The 23,810-nt window shown below is 40.2% G+C and overlaps 1 protein-coding gene across 3 annotated transcripts in view; it reads left to right on the top strand.

Moving 5' to 3' along the window:
* Positions 1 to 23,810, top strand: part of CDH17 (cadherin 17) — a 57,988-nt gene that overhangs the window by 9,774 nt on the left and 24,404 nt on the right. For all 3 annotated transcript variants that reach the window (XM_037504160.1, XM_037504162.2, XM_037504161.2), the window contains exons 2-4: positions 12,901 to 12,971; positions 17,655 to 17,756; positions 22,987 to 23,121. In XM_037504160.1, coding sequence (XP_037360057.1) covers positions 12,909 to 12,971; positions 17,655 to 17,756; positions 22,987 to 23,121 — 300 coding nt within the window. In that variant the 5' untranslated portion in view covers positions 12,901 to 12,908. The remainder of the gene's footprint in view (positions 1 to 12,900; positions 12,972 to 17,654; positions 17,757 to 22,986; positions 23,122 to 23,810) is intronic.

Here is a 23,810-nt window from a genome sequence, read left to right on the forward strand (position 1 = left end):
TCCCTGGTATGTAACAAGTTGTGAGAAAACATATTTTTTTTAACTGATAATGCCAGTATACTTTCTACAAACATATTTGTATAATATTGCTGAGAAACAATGACTAAAAGTGACATATATACACTTTCTTAAAAAACAATCTAAAGATTAAAGAGAACTTTTTATATACTTAAATTTTTATAAAAGATTTATTTATTTATGCATACAAGAACTGGGGTACATGCCAGAAGTGTGGGGGGTGAGAGGATTCACCAGAGACGGAGTGGGGAACAGAACAGGCAGACTGACTGAAATACACTGCTGAGGGGAGCAGCAGGTGAGTCAGGAGAGGTCTGCTGCACCATGTGGGTAGCTCCCTGGCTGGGGATCGAACTCTTGCAGCAGTGGCTGCGGATACCTTCATAGGCTGCGTCTTAACCCCTTGAGCCACCAGGGAGGCCCTATACTTAAAATTTTTATATACTTATTTTCCAAATAAAAAATAAACTCCTTTCAGATCAATGCTGTGAGAGTCCTGTCTTTGGTTCAAGGAAGTGAAACAAATAAGTGCAAGTTGTTTACTTCTCTTTTCTTCTTTTTTTTAGACCAAGGTCATTTTATTTAGCTAAGGAAGGAAAGAGAAGTTAAAAACTTGAAGTGCTTAGCTTTATTGATTTCATTTCCTTAAATATAATTATGTTGTGTGTGAGAAAAAGTGAGATAGAGCCTTCCTGGACCTACTGGCATTATGTGTATGCTAGTCACGGGTATGTGACTGGATGGCTTCACTTACAGGGTCCCTGAGAATAAGGGACTTGGCTTTGAGAAATCGTGAAGGCTTCTCCAGGGATCTTGAGTGGGAGCCCACCTAGATAGTGGGCTTTACTCTTGTGCTTTCATTGTGCTAGATGCACATCAAGAGACAAGTAGAAAACAACACAGCTTAGAAGCCCAGAAATGAATATCGGAGAGTGATCAGAAACAGGGGAAAGCATGACGCATTTGACACACAAGTGACAGTGATTCTCATCTTTAGTCTGGATTTGCAGAATGACTGGGGATGGAAATCAGCAAATCAGTCTACAACAGGCTTTGACTCGGAAATCTGGGGTTATTGGCTTTTATAATTTAATCAGAAACTTCATTTTGAATGGAAAGTATCTCTTGGGTAACTCCATTCTCATTATCGTGAAAAAAGTACTTGGTTTATGTTATGGGCAAAAGCCCAGTGCTGGTTGTTTCATGCAGACTTTAAGGAGGACCCTTGGCACTCAGAAGTAGGAGTGGCCAGACTGCATCTTGAGTCACATCTGCGTCATTTCCTGTAGTTCTTGCGACTGTGATCAATGAATTGTGTCATTACTAAGACATGGCTCCCTGTTCTGTCTTTTGTGTTTGAGATTAAGTCTTCACAAATATTTGTCAGTTGAAACTTCTTTGCAGGCACTCTTAAGTATTGAGGAGTACAAAATATGTGTGAAACTCGTCTTTAATGTTGTGAAGTCCACACTTTAGAAATGATTAGTTTTTGCACTTGAACTTCTAATTTAGTTATCTGCACTAAAATATTCAGAAACCTGTTTTGAAATTATACATATATATAAAATCTCATATATATACATATATATACATATATATGGATTAACTTGGTTAATCCATTCTTTCATGGAATGAATATAATAATACCTTTATGATATCTAAAAATCAATAAAACCAGATGATGGTTAATGTTTAACAGAACATAAAGGGAGAGGCCAGGGAAGCAGAACAGTTCTGCAGAAGTGTCCTTTGGATAGATAGTTAAGTCCAAACAGCTGAATGGAAGAAAATAACTTATAGCTACCGTTTTGTTATTTACTTACAGAAAGGTAAGTGTTGACATGTCTTAATTATGTTGAGAATTTTTCTTCAAGAATGACAACATAGATGATGGCAGGGGGTTGCTTAGGTAGTTGCTGGCTAATTTATTTCATGAGAGGTGCTATGCAGCTTTGCAGGAAGGGAAGTTTATTCCTGGGGTAAAAGGTTTTGTTTATGGAACATAATTTTTTGTGGTTTCTTTTCATTAGTCTATATTTTATAAATTTAGTTCATAAAATGGCTTCAGTTTAATAAGCTTGGTAGTGGGATTAATGTAAACATTGAATTCTTAGATGTTTAGAAGTATTACACCATTCTTTGTGGACTGAAATATAACTGTCTCAACTTAAGATGCTCTGGGATTCTAGTATGCTATAAATTGGGGTTGAAATCTTATTCTCACTAAGTGCTATCTCTCAGATGTGATCTTCAAAAATGGAGCATTGGGTCTATTTCTTGGCGAACAGGATTAATTTATGGTTCTAAGGACAGTCTGGAACACAGTAGGGAAGGGGGAAATGCATAAGGGAGAAGAAGTCCTTTCTTAGAATGACTGGAATAAGAATTGGAAACAGACACAGCCCTGCTTCACGTTTGGGAAAGGCTTCTGGAGCAGTTTCTGGTGCTTCTTTGGTCTAACTGTGGTGAATGTGCCATCGGCAAATTAGTGGTTATTTTGAGATGTCAAGTAATGTAAAGCTTATTGGTGTCTTCAAAGATCCATCTGTCTGGGAATAGAGACCTTCTGTGATAGGGGATGCAAGAAAGGAGATTGGAAGGACAATGTCTCCTTTTATATTTTCTGGTCTTTGTTTTTCTTCAGAAACTTACATTTAAGTGAGGAGTATTTTAAGAGAAAAAGAAATCATGTTTAGCTGTCAAGATAAATGGATGACATTCAGGTCTCACCAGGAAACAAAATGAGTCTTTCACTGAGTGAGGGTTTATTGTGGGTTACAGGGCATAGAGTTTATGAGTCTTTAGGGATGGGCAGATAGGTTAGGCCAGCTTTATCATTTATCAGTCCATGGGCACTGAACAGATTGCTAAACTTGTTGAATCTTATTTTCTCATCTCTAAAATGGAGATACTTGCCTAGCCAAGTTGTCATGAAGATAAATTAGATAAGCACGTAAAGAACTCTGGACATTGCATTAGCTGTCCTTCCGGTGAAAATTCGTCGGCAATGCAGGTCAATTGAGAAGATTCTATTTCATTCTGTAAGGGAAAAAAACCGACAACAGCTAGATTGCAATAACTACATTTTCCATTGTGCTAGAGAGCAACTAGTTCTTTGCTAAGAAAGTAGGATCCGGTAAGAGAATGATAAAACAATCAGATTTTGTTATTTTTAATAAGAGGCATTTAAAAAATTCCTCTGATGTTTCACGTATTAGTCGTCCAGTGAAGTGTGGGTGTGGCATTCTCTGAAACTTGCTAAAATGACCTCTGGAAAACGTCATCACTGTTCAAGGTGATGCATTTCTGTACCTTCTCCCTTCCTTCATAAAAGCACACCCTGCCAGCAACTCAAGTTTCTCTGCTATTGTCAGAGGAGCTCTCTGGAAAATGAGTGTGTACCCTTACCCTTCTTCCTTTCAAGAGAGATGACTCTGGAAAGGAATGTCAAACTCCTGACACTCCTTTCTTCAAAGGGCCACAAATAGGTGCTTAGAAAACAGACAGAAAAATAGATACTTCTTGGCAAAAAGTTGCATTCATTCAGAAGTTCTGTGTCAAATTTAGAAAGGATCTAGTTGTTATAGAACCTATTCATTGATTGTCAAACAGGGGAAGAAATACTGGATTTATTAAGGGAATAATCTACCTGCCTGTTTGTTACTTGTGGGAACAACCACAGATGTGTACTTAGATATAAGAAATAGTAACTTAATAAAAACAGATTCATCTTGTGGTTGAGGTATTAATTATGCCAAAGTAGATTTTTCTCTTAAGCAAAAATGACAGGCCAAGGTATACGTGGTTATTATATATATGTGGTGCAAAGAAAACACTTTCTTTTAAGGTAGATTTTAAGACTGACAATGAATATTTTCATTTATGATATTCTGGATCAGAAATTTCTTACCTTATTTAATTATTTGAAAACATTAGGACTTGTGTTCTTGAGGGAAAATCAAAACAGTAGATTTAAGCTCTTGAAAGTATTTAAACTAAAAATGAACACATCTTCCTCCCAGCAGGAGTCTGTGCTTGGTCTCTGCCATCAGACTGGTGTCCCTCAGCCTCACTGAGCTCATTCTCCTGCCCTAGAGCGGGACAGTGAGGCTCACCCTACAGCAGCGCTGGCATATTTAAATGAAAAAGGTCATCCAAAGTATGTAGTAAATGCTCACAAAATGCTATTTTTCTGTTTTCAGTTATAAAAATGTAACTCATGAGTGAGGCTTCATAGTGGTATATTTTTCTTTTTTAAGATAGAATTAAATTCATTTCCCTCTAGCCCCTTGCTCCTCTCAGTTCTCTGGGATGATTTAATTACAGAAATCAGAAAATTAACGTACTTGAGTTTTACTGCACATTAAATCCTTGCCTCAAGGTCACCTTATACGTGAGCTGGTATTACGCCGAATGTGTGTGTGTGTGTGTTAATCTCAACATCTGTGCCCTAAGGAATGGAATCCACTTTATGATTTATACACACTGAATCTCAAAGGTCAGAATGTACAACTTTGTTGTGTAGATGAGCGTTTTTGTCACACTTCATTATACATGGAGAAATGTTGTATGTGAAGAAACACTCAAAAATAATTAAGCCACCTTTTATGAGAAATGACACCTTCCTTTTCAGGCCAGGGAAGATTTGATGTTGCTCTGCCAGATAAGGAGGAAAGAAAGGCTCCTCTTTGCCTTCTCCTGGGGTTTCTGAGGTGGAAACCTGCCCACCTCAGAGAATTCAGTGCTGTTCTCTTTAACTGCCAGCTGGCCTCAGAGGTCAGGGAAGCACCAAGGCCAGACAGCTTGCCCTGTGGGGATAGCTTGCCCTGTGGGGATAGCTTGCCCTGTGGGGATAGCTTGCCCTGTGGACTCGGCCTCTCCCTTTGCTCTAGCGCCCCTCCCTCTCACTCAGGGCTGGGTCTCTGGCGCGCCTCTCCCGGACGCCTCTTCCCTTACTCTGGGGCGGGGAGGGGTGTGGGAGAAGCAATGTCAGCCAGCAATGACAGGAGCAGCTTTCCCGAAAGAGTCTTTGGGAAATTTTTATTATTTAATGTCATCAAATTATAATGCTGTACACCTAAAACCTGTATATTTTTTTACTTTTAAAAAATTATTTTATATATTTTTTACATCATTTTTCATTTTTTTGCACAATGCATGCATTTTCATCTTGGTTATATTCCCCGTACAATTCCCACCCCCTTATTTTGAACCCTAATCCCTCCTCCCCCTCCCCGCTCCCCTGTAGTGTATCTCTGGTTTATAGTTGCTTGTTGATTTTGATTTTTACGTTTTTTTAGTCTTTTTCTTGGTCCCTTATTTAGGTGAAACCTATATAATATTTTAAGCCAATGTTTCTTAGGTAAATTTTCAAGAGAAATACATAAATACGTTCAACTACAAAAACAAAAGGTCTGGCTATGACTTAACTTTTTGCTAAAAATCGGTCTTGTGTGTTATATGACTCAGATTTGGAGACCGGGGACCTAGAAATTCCCTGTCCTCACTCAGATTAATGGGGAAATAATAATAATGTCTTAAAAATAATAAATAATGATTTCTTATTTAAACAATCGTTAGTCTTTCCTTTAACACAAATAATGGTGCAGGTATTTGTACTTAGTCAGGTGAGTTGAAATTTTTTTTAATATTTTATATATTTTATACATCATTTTTCAATTTTGTGCAATGTATGCATTTTCATCTCAGTTATAGTCCCCATGAATCCCACCACCCATGAACTGTCACCATGGTCCCTTGTGCTCTTCCCACCCGTTTTGATCCTGCTTCTCCCTGCCCTGCAGAATGTCTCCGGTTCATAGTTTCTTGTTGATTTTGATTTTTACTATATTATAATTACTTTTTTTTTCCTTATCCCTTATTTGGATCCTCTACATTCCTCCTATAAGTGAAACATCCAACAGTTTCCTTTTTCTTTCTGGCTTATTTCACTGAGCATGATCTTGAAGATATTTTAAGTCCTCTTGACCCAATTGTTACCAATGAATAAAACAATCATGCCCCGTGTTGTGTATGTGTGGGTCCAGATTTCATAGACTGAAAGAGTAGTATATCTATATTGCAAAGGTTGCTGAGAGAGAAAAAATGTGTGGGTGTATGCGCAAGCGTGGGGGAGGGCATTGCTCCCTCTTTTTCTTCCTCTTTCCTCTTAATTAGTCCGAAGGGTGAGGCAGCAGCCTGGATTTCATGCTTTTCTCTTTGTTTCTAGCTTGTTAATGGCCATTTTAATTGGGTCACTAACTGCTGAGTGCAAATTGAATAGATCTTTCAGTGATTTTTTTTTTTTTTTTAAACCGGAGTGATGTGATTAGTGCCATAGATTTGTGAGACCAAAAATAGGGACAGGAGTGATGCGAACATTACTTGGTGAACAATGGTGTGAGGCAGATTTTACTCTGATCTTTATTCATAGCTGAACTTTCTTTATAATTTATGCATTGCTTAGTAATATGCAACGCAGAGGTGACATAAATGATACACAGGAAATTTGGTGCTGTTTCGTCTTGGGAGTGTTATGGATTCTATTCACATTATTTCCTGCCTGTCGCCTGTGTTATATATTTCAAATATATGCAAACAAAATTTGCAATCCACTCCTTCTGAATCATTTTTTTATTTGGAAATCTGTGTTCAACATTAGTGTGGGGTGTTTTATTTTAATTCAAAGCCCTTAATTTTTTTTAACAAAAATGAGAGATGGATACGCTCCTTAATGTTTGGCTATGCAGAGGGAAGGGGTGAGGAATAGGTAAATTGGGTAAAGGAAATTAATTGCATGGAAACTAGATTTTTGGTAGTGATCACAATGTACCATATACAGATGTTAAATTATAATGCTGTACACCTGAAACCTATATAATGTTTTAAGCCAATGTTTCTTAGGAACGTTCTCAAGAGAAATGCATAAATATGTTCAACTAAACAAAACAAAACAAAACAAAATGTTAGGCTATGGCTTAACTTTTTTGCTAAAAATCGGTCTTATGTGTTATATGACTTGCAGATTTGGAGACCAGGGACCTAGGAATTCCCTGTTCTCTTTCAGATTAATGGGAAAATGATAAAAACGTCTTTAAAATATCTGAAAGAGTCTGGGAGGCATCCGAGTCCAGAAGAAGCTTGGTAAGCCTTAAGGGGCCTCCTGTAATGCTGTGGACACTGGATGTATATTATTAAGTGAATAAAGCCTCATCTGAGACTGCCTCCGATCCTGGGAAGTCAGTACCTTTCTTAGTCAAAGCCAGATTTTGTTGCTGTATAAAGTTGCTAGGGCTGCTGTAGTAAAGTTCCACAAAGGGCAGGCTTAACCGGCAGAAATCTGTCGTTCACCAGTTTTGGAAGCTAGAAATCAGAGATCAACGTGCCAGTAGGGGGCCTCCCTGGTGGCAAAAGGGGTTAAGATGCATCTATGAAGCTGTCCGCAGCCTCTGCAGCACGAGTTCGATCCCCCAGCCAGGGAGCATCCCACATGGCACAGCAGACCTCTCCTGACTCGCCTGCTGCTCCTCTCAGAAGTGTATTTCAGTCAATCTGTCCTGTTTCCCACTCTGTCTCTGGTGAATCCTCTCACCCCCCACACCTCTGGCCTGTACCTCAGCTCTTGTTTGCATAAATAAATCTTTTAAAAAAACACAAAAAAATCCCCCCACAAAGTGCCAGTAGATTGGTTCCTTCCCCGTTGGCCACAGGCTCTGTTCCAGGCTTCTCCCCTTGCCTTGTGGATGGAGTCTCTTCCTTATTTCTCTTCACAGGGTCTCCCCCTTATGTGTGTTGCTGGTTAGATTTTAATTTTAATTTTTAAATTATATTTTTTCATTGAGGCAACATTTGTATAAAATGCCATGGTATATGATTCAGGAAATATCCTCTTTTTAGGAAAACACTATGTATGATCACATTCTGAAGTACTTGGGAGTTGAGACGCCAACATATGAGTTGGGGGGGTGGGCACTGTTGAACCCATAACACAGGCTTGAAATGGGAGACTCTGGAGATGGTGTGGGGGGAAGTGAGGATGGACAGAGCAAAACAGAATGTCACCAGCTGTAGGAATGAAGCCTCTCTGAGCAGGGGGAGTCATGTTAGCAATTGAAGGGAAGAGCAGCCAGCGTGAAAAAGAGTGTTTGAATTTTTGGAAAGATAGGCAATGTACTAAGTGATACCAGATGTCTGATGAGGACATTTGTACTTTCAGAGGGAGATAATATAGGAATAGGAGCAAGGGTGTGGCATTAGCTGGGACTGTGATCAAGAGCAAGTCACTTAGCTTTTAGATTTCTGATCTTTAAGATAAACTTTAAATACTGATTCATAGAGTTCTTAAGAGAAATTAGTTAGAATTCATATAGAAGTCTCAGTACCGTGTATACCAAATTGTTTCTGGCAAATGTCAGCTACGTTGTGTTATTTTGCTGACTGGACACAGATTCAGGATGTGGAAGAAGTGAGCGCTTTCTGGGCTGTGGTGAATTGAAAGGAGGTGATACGCCCTAAGCAGCAAGGCCAGCAGCACCGAATCCAGTTTCCGTATTTGTCAGTGGTCCATGGTTAAAGCAAATGGCAGTGGCTTTTCAAAACCTCAAACCTTTGACCTGTGTTGCTAAGGATGTGCCTGTCCTCTCAGATTGTTGCCATAGAAACTGTCTGAATTTCGTCTTTGTTCCTGAGAGCCACTCTGACAAATAGCAAAGATTCCAAGCAGATAGTACAATCAACTATTTCAGGTAGTTCAGAGAAATGTCATTGGATTATGAGGAATCTACTCCAATCCTTTCCCAAGTGATATTTGTGAGGAAATATATCCAGTGTGTATGGCTGGGCGGTTGTAGGCAATTTCATTATAAACTATGGTTTTCCTCCAGCACCATTATGATCCGGGATGTGGTATTTCTTATGTCTATACAAAGTGGAAAAATAGGCAAGCTTGATGAGAGGCCAAGGTCCTCTTCTGGCATAACCCTAGCAGTTGTGTAGTTTGCATTGAATCATGCAGATAAAGGGTTGCCTAGCCACTTTATTTGGTCACTGAGGATGTTGCCATGGGGCTGCAGCCTGAGTAGGCTTCATTATCAAGGCCACCAAGGCCTGGACAGTGGGAAAGGAGACATCCTGAAGGACAGGGTTTAAGGTTCAGACCCAGCCAACCTGGGCAGCAGAACAAATTTTTATTTGACAAACACTGTTAGAAATAATAACTCATTGACGCCCATACACTTCAAAGAAAGATAGCATTGTTATCCCTACTTTCCAGAGGAGCAGAGCAGGCCAGGTGCCAACAGAGGAGCCAAAACTCACACCAGCCAGTCTACCCCTGGGTCCCTGAACGCCTAAGGACTGTATCATGTGGTAGATTTATCCCCAAAGAAATTGCGTAACCCTAGGTGTGAGAGTGGAAAGAAGTTATTTCCATTTTCCACATTGAGCATTAGGACTAAATGCAAAAACAAAATAAAGCTTATGAGCATTGCCACGTTTACTTTTTAGATTCCTTTAAATCATCCCAGACCATGATCTGTCTGAGCAGCTGACTAAAATGAGGCACATATTTTCATTTGCTTTTCTGTCATTCAACATCTATGTTTTTGGAAGGCTAACATGTTAAAAAGAATTGGTTCAAGGAGAGATTAAATATCAACTAGTTCCTAACCTATTATTGAGCAAAAATTTAAGAGTGCTTAAGAGAAAAACAATCCTTTTCCTCAACAATAAAAGGCATTTCTTTGCATCAAAATAATTCTTTAAACCCCAAATTAGTTTTCTTTAAGAAGTTATGTTTATTCCAGAACTGTTTTCCTATAGATTAGACAAATTAACAGAATGTTAAATGATCACAACTGTTTTAGTATTTAATAAACATCTTTTGGGGACCTAATATATGCAAGACATAGCATGAAGAGTTATGAGGGGCTGAAAAATTAATTTTAAAATAAGGTCTCTTCCTTGAAGGATTTTGTTTTCTATAGAGGCAGTAACACAGACATGCAAATAAGTGATAAAAAATAAAATGCTTCAAGAAGAGGATACTTCCTCTGGCTGGAAATCATAATATTTGATGAAAGATGTGGGTTTTGGTCCTAGTTCCATGAAGTCAGACCCTTTTTTGGGGGGGATATCCTGGTTCTTAGCACCGTATCTGGCACAGATGTGATGGTGGATGCTTTTAGAATAAATGGATATTTGAACCTAGATAGTGAGATAGGAGAAGTTGTGGCGAGGAAGGATAGTCTCCATCCAACATCATTAAGCAAATAGCTATTGCTCCTCTACTCCAGGTGGGGCTTTGTGCCAGGTGAGGTGAATGAACAGCAAGTGCTGGAGCCTGGGGACGGAAAAGCCTGAGAGCAAAGTTCACTCCCGTGGGCAGGTGGTAGTGTGTGTGGGAAGGGAGTGGGAGATAAGACTGAAAGAAGATGGGAGGGCATTGCGAGCACTTTGAGAGCCGAGGGACTTGAGAAGAAAGAGCCCCGATGTGTCATCATTGTCTATATTTTGTCTCTTAAAAAAAATGGTTAAAAAAAATATATGGTTGATAGCAGATTGTGTTCATTTTACTCATATAAAAATATAATTAGACTGAAGAATGCCAGTTTATTCATTTATATAGCTTTCATTTTGCAACATGCTAAAATCTGGGATTTGTTTCTATGTGTTTCCAAACCACCTACACAGTAGAAAATCTTTTTTTTAATTAATTTTTTGTATTGTTCATATTTTTATATTTGATTTCTCCCCTCGGGTGTAGTCCCTGTTACTATCCCAAACCACATCACCTGTGAACCATCACCGTGGTTCCTTGTGCTCCTCACCCCTCTTATTGATCCCTTGTCCTCTCCCTCACCTGCTTTAAGCCTCACATCTATAGTTGCTAGAAAAATATCTTGTCCATGTTTAACAATATGAGCCAGTTCTAAAGGGATACCAGTCACCTGAACTAAAATAATTCTGTTGCAAAAGCTAACTTTTACAGCTTGGTAGAATTTTGTATCTTAACTGTCCTCAGGAGTCTTATTCCTGGTTTTTCTTTGAAATAGCTATAGAAACTTGGGATAAGTTGCTTAAAGAAGATGGCATGTATAAACAATATACACATTCTACATCTGTCTACATGTATTCTCTGAAGCTGTCCCACCATGTAGGGATGTATCGTAGAAAGAGTTGAAAGAGAAGTTTTGGACTTTGGAATCTGAACCCGATGGGGAGCATGGCAATGTCATTTCCTAGCTGTCTGACTTTTGGAAAATGGTTTAAGTTTGAACCTCGGTTTCCTACTTCCTTATGTTCATGAGAGATGCAGAAAAGCACGCATTTACTGCTGAGCCATTGCTGTGTGTTTTCCATTTGTGGAAACTGAGGCAGGGAGATTAAATAGTACACTCATGAGCTCTGAGAGATTGGAAAGCAGAGCTGGGTGCCCCATCCAGGCTCTAACTCTGAACTCAACTTCTGCACCATCCACTCTGTTTTTATAGGCACCCCCACCCCAACATACACACTCATATACCCCTACACACAGATCTTTGTAAATGCTTATTTCTGTCTTTACTTCCCAGGGCATTTGTGAATCTACCATGGGCTAGTACTCTTTGCCTTTGAAAGTTCAAATATAAGCTACCCAAATAAAAGGCATTTAAACATTTCAAGGTCTAAATTTTTAGAGTGGATAGAATTTTAACAGCTGATAATATTAGTGATATGTGTTCAATGAGAAAAACTTTAAAAGAAAAAAAAAATGAAAAAGGAAATGAATCATCAAAACCCCTAGTGACAAAAAAATGATTGGGATTTTAGTGAAATTAATGCCTTCTTCATACCATTGTTTTTGCTTGTTCTAGAAGTGCAGCGTTAACCATAGACAATAGCCCGGCTCTAGATGCCATGAGGAAAATTTATCTCGGATCTTGAAATCAGTCACAATATGTCAAAAATTGAGGTATAATTTTGTGAAATGTGAAGCTATAAGGAGCAAAGGAAATGTAAAATTGTATAGAAGAGAATAAAGGCAGCATTTTGATTTTGACTTGGTTTACTTTTGGAGCATAAGTACATTCTCTCCTTAAATGTATTGATTAGTTAACAGCAATGTTTAGAAGACCAAAGAGGCAGCCAGTGAGCTCTTTGAATGAAGGATTGTGAGCATCTTTTTAAAAAGATTTATTTATTTATGCATACAAGAACTGGGGTACAGGCCAGAAGTGCAGGGTGGGGGCTGGTGTTGGTAAGAGGATTCACCAGAAACAGAGCAGGGAGCAGAATAGGCAGATTGACAGAAATCCACTGCTGAGGGGAGGTCTGCTGTGCCATATGTGGGTAGCTCCCTGGTCACTGGGGTGTGAACTCATGTCATGCTGCAGTGGCTGCTGATAGCTTCATAGTGCTGCAACTTAACACCTTGCACCACCAAGGATGCCCAGATTGTGAGCATTCTTCTGGGTACTTTCTGTTTGAGGAATCACCTATATATATTTTTTTTTACAGCTGAATGAAAACCAGTTAAATTTAGCACCTAGGTGTCCTGTTGGCCAAAATCTGTCTCCCCCACCCATATAATATGAGCGAAAGCTACACTTCTTACCTATCATTTAAGACCCTTAAATGGAAATTTTAATAAATGGAAACAGGTAAGGAAAAGGACTGGCCAATAGCCTGTTTGGGGATGCTGGCGTGTGTGCCTGTAGACAAAGGATGGTGGAACTTCTGGAAGATGGAAGACTGGGCTTTTCCCTGCAGAGGAGAGGCTGACCTGTAGGGACCCCATCTTACTAGGTTTATTATTACATATCACCCGGTGAACCTTACTGGTTGGGCAAAAAATAGTTTTAACAGATTGGTCACTGATTACTTTTATCTCTGGTTTATTCATAGGAGTTTGAATGAGGAAAACCACAATGGCTCCTGCCCAGCTGAGCTGCTTGTTTCTCCTTACTCTTTATTTGGTAAGAGAAGAGAAGTTTCTTTATTTCCAAGAATATTTCCCCCCAGCCTTCTATCATACCAGAAAAACAATGGTATCACTTTTTAAAGAAACCTATCAGAAGTAAATAATTGTCAGCAAAAGACACATAATCTGCCCTGATGTCATATTTCTGGCAAAATGACTACAAATCATAAGTCTGTCCTTCAGTCAGGGAAGGTACTTTGCCCTCAGTTCTTAAAAGCCAATACCACTAAATGGGCAAAGTATAAAACAAATCTGTGGACTCAGGTTTAGACTTTCATGCATAGCCTAGGGCATCTGGAAAGAAAAGTGGATTAAAAAAGTGACCATAAGAAATTATCACCAATGTTAAGGAAAACATTTACACTATTTTCAACCCTCCTCCACTTGGTACTATCTTTCCCATATATGGCTTGGATTTTTCTGGTTAAACTTGTGTTTAGTTATTTGTTGAGCTGACCCTACTGAATGTCAGGCTTCTGGAGGCTGAAGTTGGATGGATCCTGGAGAGACCTGGCTCTTGACCTCAGATAAATAGTGGCATGCCACTCTTGCTTCCCTCCCAAGACTCATATAGGTCAGACACTTGCCAAACAATTTGTTGTATTATGAAACAAGATTATGGGCAAGAAATCGTTTTCTCCTTAGAAGGAAGCTACTAGACACTCATACCTCAAACCTTTGTTCCTTTCATCTGGGATCCCCAAAGAACAGAATTTTAAATATGCAGTGTCTACACCCACATGGACCCTGACCTCATGAGGAAGTTGCTGTGTTTTAGTATCTTTGCAGCCTCAGCACGTAGCACTTAACAGGGCAGAAATTAAACACACGACTCTGGATTTGTATCAGGAAGCAACAAGGAGACCTACAATGATATCCCATCACAGTAATTCAAGAAGGGGTGCATGCACTTCTTTCTTCCTGGATAAAAGGGGAAAATAAGTTTTCCACTTACCTACTCACAGCCCCGGTGGGATTTTGAACCTAGACTAAGAACTGCTACCCAAACCACCGCTGGCAGCAAGAGCCTTGCCCAGAAGATAGCCACAAGCACAACTGTCTCTGGAGGGAGAAGGGAAGGTGCTACCTCTGTGGTGGTATTTTCTCTCCTGTCCTGACTCACTGCTGCTCCAAAGCCCCCTCCTATGAAGAATAAAAGTTGAACTCCTTGCCTTTGGCATAAGGCTTAATTCACAGGTAGCAATTTAAACAGATTGCCAGCCATTTTATTTCCATACTGAGAGTGACTCTCCTGTTCTCGTCTCAGAACTGTTTTTCATAAAGGGGTTAGAAACGCAGCCTGAGTCTATGACAAAGGTACTTTGATCGGGCTTCCGGGAAAGGGTGCTAAATAAGGAGGCAGGAAGTCAAGGGGAAGTCACCTCTTTTAGAGTTTTGTCTGAGACTGCTTTTTCTAGAAGAGTTTGGCATAGGTACTATGCAATCAATGAGCGAACTCTTGCTGGAAAGCATACTGAGGGCAGTTACCAGGTTGGCAGCTCTGGCTACTGCAAGTGTCCTTAGTTGGCCTGGAAGGCAGTGTAGCAAAAGTTGAGTGTGGTGATCCAACAAAGCTGGCTCTTCCCCACCATAGCACCTACCAGCTATGTCTCTGTGGTGGGACTTCTCTGGGGGAAATCACCTAATATGGTTGAGGCTCACAAGAAATGATGTGTATGGAAGGCTAGTTCCATAGTTCTATTTCCATAGCTACCATGTAGGAAATGTCAGTTCCATGTTCTTCCCTCCCATCTACCATTCCGTGCAAGATGGCGGGTGTTATTCCCTCCAAGTCTTGCACAAACCTTCTCATCTCACAAGTTTCCACCACATTCCTAGTTCTGGCAGGATGGCCTGATGAGTTAGAATGGCTTGATGACTCAGTGTGCGCGTGCATTTTGAAACCTTAATAGCCCCAATTGCTAGGTTAATGGGCAGGAAGAGAGATTTGTTAGCTCTTGATAGAGGAACCCAACTTTGAACCTTGCAAATGAGATGGGTCCTCCTTTCCTGATAGGCAAGCCAGCTCATCCATGTAGGAAAAATGCAGGCTTGTTTGTGAAGTTTGCTTGACTCATGTACTTTTCCTCTGTGTGTCACCTTGTGGTCAACTGAAAGGCTGACCACCTGCTGATGTGAGCACAAAGTGGATGAAGGCACTTTGCTGTTAAATAATCTCCCCACAAAAAGCACTGCCCTTGTCTTGGACCAACCACATAGCCCTGGACACCAATTTCTGTGCCTCACCTTGCAGAGGAGCTAATGGGGCAGGAAAAAGAAAGAGTGGACAGGAGGGAGAAAGCCCTACCGGAGGAAGAAAAATTTGGAAAGGAAGAGCTGGGTTAGAAGTCCACAGTTACTGTGTCAGTTGACAATGCTTTTAGCCACAAGTAATAGGAAGTTCAACTTTAAAGGTCTTCAGTCAACAGGAGGTTAGTTTCTTCAGGTGACGAGAATCCTGAAGGGTGATCCCAGCCGGGCTTAGCCGTGATGTTGCTAGAGGCTGGGACTTCTCCCTCTTTTGCTCTCCCACTTTGTTTGAGCTGGTTCCACCCCTCCCTTTCGTGATGGCACAGCTGTGGACATGAGGTCTGTTGTCTGAATGAGAACAATGGAGAGGGAGGGCAATGACAGCCCTATCTGTCTTTGTTTAATCAGGAAAATGAAAACTTGGCCAGATCCCAGCTTCTCCTCACCTGGAAGAGGACTTTTGTTTCCTGAACTAGAACCAGAATGAGTCACTTGGTCACCTAGTTGCAAGGGAGTCTGGGAAAGAGCCTGCTCAGTTCCCCAAGACAGAGAGGTTGGGGAAGGCTGAGGGCAGCTAATACAAGGGGCTGCCACAACTCTGAGGGAGCGAAGACCAAATTCCAAAGCCTGCTGGCTTCCCATTTCTTACTGTTCTTTTGCCAGTATCAACTTAATTAAGATTCAGTGAACCAAGGGGTATAACTTAAGATCTTTCCCCCATCACTCATATGATTTGGGGGTTGTTTACAGGGTTTCCATGGCAGGATTAGTGGAAGTGGAAAACAAAGTATCTTCCTCCCAGTTTTTTTTGTTTGTTTTGTTTTACCTGTTCTGCTCCAAACCCCCAACTAATTCCACAGATCACACTTCTGATTCTAACCCATTCTGCCCTCAACTTCTATAAGGGGAGACAAGAACAGCCTCCTCAGAAGGAGATTCAGGGAGGGGACTCTTAAGTCCAAGTCCCAGAGGGTGCCCAGCCAGGGTGGGTTTGTGGCCTGCTCTCCTTTGCTGTGTGCCGTGCCCTCCGCCCTGCCTTGTGCTTCCTTTCAAAGGTGTGGCCATGATAAGAGATGAAGGCAGTGCAGCGGTGCCGAGGTCGAAAAACTCCCCATTCTTCCCAGTTGGGACTGGCGGACAACCCCGCTTTCACAGCCAGACAGAGCGGGTTTTCCTGCCAGGTTGTCGAGGCCGCTTTTGCGCCCCCTGGTGGGTAGTGGGGTTTGCTGGCTGTGAGGGCCGCTTCTGGAGTCGCAGCTTCCCTCTGCTGAGCAAACTACTGATCCCGGGTAACAAGAAACTAACAATTTTCCCTCAGAGGGTTTTTTTTTTAAAAGATTTATTTATGTATATAAGAGCTGGGGTACAAGCCAGAGGTGTGGGGGGGGGGTGAGAGGATCCACCAGAAACAGAGTGGGGAACAGAACAGGCAGATTGGCTGAAATGCACTGCTGAGGGGAGCAGCAGGGGAGTCAGGAGAGGTCTGCGCCATGTGGGTTGCTCCCTGGCCCGCCAGGGATCGAACTTGTGCTGCAGAGGCAGTGGACAGCTTCATAGGTTGTGTCTTAACCCCTTGCGCCACCAGGGAGGCCGTCAGAGGGTTGTTGTGAGGATTAACTGTGTTTAGGACAGAGCTTGGAAAATACTAATTTATCCAGTGTGAGCTCTTACTGGCCAGGCACCGCTTACTACACTATTCCAGCCTGGATTTGGGCATCTGCTCGCCTGTCAAGTTCAGGATCTTTGGGTTTTAGAACTGTTATGGGGTTACCGCTTGAAGTAGACATTTTCTGTTTTTATTTTCCCCTGAGCCCCCTTGAATATAAATTGCTAATCAAATGTTACATTTACCATGTAACTCTGGGCCAAGCCAGCATTGTACTAAACACATTTACATATTTTCTCCAGTCTTTATAAGTGCAGTTGTCTTAAAGTGACTGTGAACTCTAGAATGCTGGGAATCTGCTGTGAATTTCTCGATAAACTAATAAGAGGGCAGAGAGATGCTTGAAAAAGCTGGTGTAAAACCATGTAGAACTTAGAAAGCATAGTGGCATTGCGGGGAAATTATGAGCTTTGCTTCAGTTAGATGTGTGTGTGACTGTCAACCCCTTGTGGACTTTACTCGGGATAAGTGGTTTATCTTCTCTGAGCCTGATTGGTAACATAGGAGCTGATATTCTCCCCAAAGTGTAATTATTTGAATCATAAATAAGAAAAAAACAATGCAAAGTTCAAGGCAAGCCATCTTGATATAGTAGAGCCTCAACAAATAGTAGACCCCTTTGTGCCTCTTTGGACTAGATTTGAGTTGTTTTGAGCTAAGATAGAAGCTCAATTTCATGTCTCAGTCTCGGAAGCCATAATGACATCAGCAAATGACCCCTTATGTTCAGAATGGATGATGCTGCTAATTTTCTTTTAACAGACAACTGGATATGGACAAGAAACAAGTGGACCCTTGAAGCCTAGGACATTTACTGTCCCTGAAGGTGAACTACCAAATAAGGACAGTTACAAAATATTCCAGGTAATAGCTACATCTTGGTTTGGCAGGCTCTTAGTGTACAGTAGTAGATGAAGCTGCAGTGTGGTAGATCTCATCAAGAATGATTTCAGAACTTAAGTGAAGCAGAGAGATGGACACCCTTGTTCGGACTTCTTCAGCTGTGTTAGGGCAGGTACTTTCACCTTGGTGGGGGTGGGGCAAGGTACCTGTAGACTCTGCCCCTCCCCCAGGGCAGGAAGAGAAGCAGCCTCTGCAGTGGGATGGCTTTTACCATAGGGCTGCGTGTTCAAAGAGCTTGCTGCCTGAAGCATTTGAAGGTGTGAGTAGTGCTGGAACTTGGCCTCTCTGAGCAAAGGCCCTGCTCACCACTTCCTCTGAGCCTAGCTTTGGGTCCTTGATTATGGGTTGGCCACAGCATGCTGGGAAGTGGTCATATCATTTAACTAACAAAAGCATCGGATTGGAGGTAAGAGACTTCAACTATACAGGGCACTGAAATAATCCTGTAAATGTAATGGAGAGGGAGAAAAACATACTGTTGCATTTACCAGAAATCCCCTGGGGTGACTGACTTGGCCTTTGAATGCTTGAGGATGCTTTTATGACCCTTGCGGGATGCCCGTGACCCTTCACACCCCACATCAAGTTTGCCTTGATGGATAGTTCCCCTGAAAGCTGCCTCACCCCCTTTTCTCACCAGATTAGTATGAAGGGTACCAGATTAGTACAAAGGGGTCTCAGAGTTGGAGCTGGCAGAGGTGCACATGTATCTCAGTCCCCGGTGCCATGGAGGGTGTTATCAAGGCCTTGACCTCTCCAGCTGAGAAGTTAGGCACTGAGGGGGTAGCCAGTGATTTGGGAGCTGGAGGCCCGTAGGAATCACTTGGTGAGGAAAGGAGAAGAGTGTTCCAGCAAAGGCACAGCTGGGACTTGGCCCAGTGCTGGGAGAGCACAGGGCACATACTGAGGATGAGGCAAGGGTGGGTGGAAGGCCAGTGCAAGTGGGGAGGAAGGTGGAAGGGAGACTGTAGACCCAGGAGGACCCTGGCTTTTACAGCTCTACAAAAGCAGTGGGCCCCATATCAGGTTTCCCTTTAAAAAAGATTGCTCTGGCTGAAAATTGGAGGGGAAAGAGAAGATGCAGAGGACTAGTTAGGAGTTTTCCCATTTATTTAGATCTTTCATTTCAGTCAACAGTATAGATTTTAGTTTACAAGTATTGGGATTTCTTTGGTAAAATTTATTCTGAAGCATTATTTTTGATACTGTAGTAAATGAAATTGTTTTAAATAACGTTTTCAGCTTTTTTTGATAGTGGACAGACATACAATTGATGTCTGTATGTTGATCTTTTCTCTGTACCCTGAAACTATTGTATATATATATATTTTTTTTTTTAAAGATTTATTTATTTATGCAAGAACTGGGGTATAGTCAGAGGCGCGGGAGGGTGAGAGGATTCACCAGAGACAGAGCAGGGAACAGAACAGCCAGAAGCACCGAAGACACTGCAGGAGAGGTCTGCCGCGCCATGTGAGTTTCTCCCTGGCTGGCTGGGAATCGAACCTGCGCTGCAGAGGCTGTGAACAGCTTCACAGCACGGCGCTCAACCTGCTGCGCCACCGGGAAGGCCCTATTTTATATTTATCATCATTTTTCATTTTTGTACAATGTGTGCTTTCTCCTCTCAGGTGTAGTCCCCGTGAAATTCCCATCACCAATTCACCCGTGCCCATCGCTGTAGTCCCTTGTGCTCTTCCCTCCCGTTTTGGTCCTTCTCCCTCCACCTTCCCTGCAGAACGTCTCTGATTTATAGATGCCTGGTGATTTTGATTTTTTTATTATAATTACTTTTTTCCTGATTCCTTATTTGGTTCCTCTACATTCCTCCTGTGAAACCATCTGATATTTTTCTTTTTCTTTCTGGCTTATTTCACTGAGCATAATCCTTTCCAGTTCCATCCATGTTGCTGTGAATGGCATGAATTTATCTTTGATTGCTTAGTATATTCTATTGTGTATATGTCCCACACTTATATCCTGAAACTATGGACTCATAGTTATTAGCTATAATAATTAGCTAATAATTATTAGCTATAATAATTAGCTATAATTATTATTAGCTATAATAATTATTAGCTATAATAATTTTTAAATGATTCTTTAGGGTTTTTCATGTATAAGATTGTATTTTTGAACAGATAGTTCTTTTATTTCCAATCTGGATGCTTTTTCTAACTGTCCTTGCTGAGATCTACAGTATAGTGTTCTACAGAGGAGTCAAGTTTGGGCATCCTTGTCTTGTTCTTGAGCTCACGGGTAAGCATCCAGTCTTTCACCATTAAAGTATTATGTTAGCTGTGGGTTTTTTCTTAGATGCCTTTTATTAGGTTGAGGAAGTTACCTACTAGTTCTAATTTGAGTAATTTTTATCATAAAAGGATACTTGATTTTTGTCAAGTAATTCTCTACCTCTATTAAGAGGTTGAGCTGATATTTGTTCTTTAGTCTATGAATATGGTTATTACATTAATTTTCATAATTTGAGCTAACCTTGGATTCTGGGACAAATTCCACTTGATCATGGTATAAAATTCTTTTTATATGTTGCTGGCTCTAGTTTGCTAATATTTTGTTGAAGACTTTTACATTGAAATTCATAAAGGATATAGGTTTGTAGTTTTATTTTCTCATTTTTATATCAGGATGATACTGGCTCACAAAATGAGATGAGAAGTGTTTCTTATTCTTCTACTTTTTTGGAAGCACCAGGGAAGGTTTTGGTGTTAATTCTTCCTTATATGTTATGCAGAATTCACCTCTGAAGTCATCTGGTCCTGGCCTTTGTGGGAACTCGTTTTAGTTCTGCTCGTATTTATTTATTCTTTAATCAGTTTTGGTAGCTTTTGTCTATTTAATAATTCATCCATTTCATCTAGGTTGTATAATTTGTGGGAAAATAGCTTCTATTCCTTAATTCTTTTTAAAAAATCTCTTAGGCGTTCCTGATTTTTTGTTATTTGAATATTTTCTGTTTTTCTTGGTAAGTCTAGCTGAAGATTTGTCAATTTTGTTGATCTTTGGAAAAACCTTGATTTTACTTTTTTCTCTTTGCTTTTGTAATGTCTACTTCATTGATCCTGTATTTGCTTTTTGGTTAGTATATTTACATTTTTTATTCTTAAAGAAATTTCTCTAATAATCTTCCATTTTAAGTTTTTACAAGTATAGATGTCCTAAGTACTGCTTAACTTGCATCCCATGAGGTTTGTATGTTTTGATTTTCATTCATCTATTTTCTAATTTTGCTTTTGATGTCCTCTTTGTCTTGTTGGTTATTATTTTATTTCTACATACTTATGATTTCTCCAAATTTGTTTTTGTTATTGGTTTCTAATTTTTTTCATTGTGATCAGAACATATTTTTGTATGATTTAAATTCTTTAAAATGTATTGAGACTTGTTTCATGTGATCACATATGATTTGTTCTGGAGAATGTTCCAAATACTGTTGAAAAGATGATATTAGGCTTTTATTGGATGGAATGTTTCACGTTTGTTTCTATATAGTTAATAGTGTTGTTCACTTCTATTTTTCTTGATCCTTTTATTTGACCATGTCTGTTTATATCTATCATCTATCTATCCACTCATTAAAGTGAAGTTTTGAAGTCCCAACAATTGTTGAATTGTATCTTTTTCCTTTACTTGTGTCCATTTTTCTTCACATATTTTGGGATCGTCATGCAATCTGGTTTTTCTAGGCATTCCTTTCCTTTAAAAAACAAAATGAAGGGCCTCCCCTGGTGGCGCAGCGGTTGAGTGCTGGGCTGCAAAGCTTTCCACAGCCTCTGCAGCACTGGTTCGATCCCTGGCCCCCGGGTGAGGGTCCCACATGGCGCACAGACCTCTGCTGCCGCCTGCTGCTCCCCTCAGCAGTGTGTTTTGTCACTCTGCCTGTTCTGTTCCCCACTCTGGCTCTGGTGAATTCTCTTACCCTCCCATGCTACTGGCTGTACCCAGTGCTTGTATAAATAAATAAATCTTTAAAAAAAGAAAAAAAATGAAGTGACATTAATTTACAACACTGGAGAGGTTCCAAGATTTCATTTACTTACCATACCTTCCGTCAAATGTCTAGTCACCATCCACCAACAACCAATCACAGACCTTTTTCTTAAAACACAAAATGGTAATTTTTTCATTTAGTTATAAAAGTAGTATCAACAAGAAAAATGCACAAAAACTCTTCATCCACAGTCTTACCCATTTGACAGATTAACCCTTCTTTGTTGAAATTCCATTTCTTGCCTACTAACATCAATATTTTGGGACTGTTACAGAGTCTAGATTTACTCTTAAATTCTCCTTTTGTTACTTCATGTCTATTTCATAACTTGTCAAATGAATATTTTAATGATTAAAATTCTGTTAAGTTCATGCACTATAATAATTACATTATCCTCCTTTTGACCATTTACCTTTCAACTTTACCGATATTATAAATAATGCTACTTATAAGCAGGTTGTTTACTATTTAAATATTTCTTTAGGCTAGATTGTCTAGTTATATTATCAAAGGCTACAAACATTTCTATGCCTCAAGTTATTTCTGAAAGGTTTGTACTAATTTACATATTCATCAATAATACATGCATTTCTTTACTTCTTACCAATATTGGCTGTTAAAGTTTAAGTTAGAAATATATTAAATTATTAATGAAGTTGAACAACTTTGTCAGTTTTTTTTTATGAATTATCTCTTGCAGACTTGAAAGGGCTATAGCTAGTCCATAAATAATGGTTGATGTTTTCTTCACTTCTGAAAATCATAGAGAATCTTATGAAGTTAAAACCGCTTTCACATTGTTTTATATTAAAATGTCTTTTAATCCTTGCCACAGTATTTGGAAGTACTAAATGACATCTTTTTATCCTAGCAATAAGCCAATAAGTTTTTAACATTTCTTAGACACTAATAAACACATAGCTTTCAAATATTCCTAGGAAAATCTCATCTAAATACAACTATAATGTTTATTGAATTATATCATACGTTGTTTCCTGAGGAAAAAGTATTTTGGAATGTTAAATAGTTAATGGGCAAGCAAACTTTTGGGATGTATCAATTTAAAAGCTGAGAATTTATTCAGTGATTGTACAAATGGAAACATTTCCTGAAATTTGTGACTTCCTACACATTCCACATTGTTTTTCCATATAACCTGATCTAATTTTTGCTTTTTTCCAGTTTCAAGCCAATCCTCCTAGTGTGAATTTCCAACTATCTGGGGAAACAGATGGCATATTTGTCATAAATTCAGAGGGATTTCTGTATCTTTCCAAACCTCTGGACAGAGAAGCAAGAGCTGTTCATCATCTTCAGGTGAATTGAAACTAAAGAACCCTTGCTCTTTGTGGTAGTACCTTGCATAGAATCCTGTTACAGCTCTCCTGACATTATGGAATGTTTTGAAAATTTCATTTGCCCTTTTTATTTTTATTTATTTAAAAAGATTTTATTTATTTATATAAGCACTGGGTATAGTCAGAAGTGCGGGAGGGTGAGAGGATTCACCAGAGCCAGAGCGGGGAGCAGAGCAGGCAGAAGGACTGAAGTACATTGCTGAGGGGAGCAGCAGGCAGCAGGAGAGGTCTGTGCGCCATGTGGGACCCTCCTCCGGTGGCCAGGGAGCAGCTGGGGATCGAACCGGCACTGCAGAGGCTGCGGGCAGCTTCGCAACCCAGCGTTCAACTGCTGCGCCACCGGGGAGGCCCTGCCCTTTTTATTTTTAAACCAGTTACAGAAGTCTATGGCATCATCTTCCTTGGGTTTTTTTAACTAGACTAACCCAACTTACATTGCTAAGAGCCTCTGATGACATTACTCGCCCAAGTATGGTCATGCTCAAGCACCTGGATTAAACCTAACTCAACTCTTCTGGTATCTGCCTGTGTCTTTTTATGGGCCCTGAACCCACAAAAAAGGCAGGATCAGCAGTAGAATGAAAATTTTATGGGCTTTGCAAGAAGCAGAAGTAACCAAAGGTTGGAGGCTGACTAAAGAAACACTCT

This window comes from Talpa occidentalis, unplaced genomic scaffold (assembly GCF_014898055.3).
Source record: "Talpa occidentalis isolate TD23 unplaced genomic scaffold, MPIMG_talOcc4v2.1, whole genome shotgun sequence".
Taxonomy (NCBI): domain Eukaryota; kingdom Metazoa; phylum Chordata; class Mammalia; order Eulipotyphla; family Talpidae; genus Talpa; species Talpa occidentalis.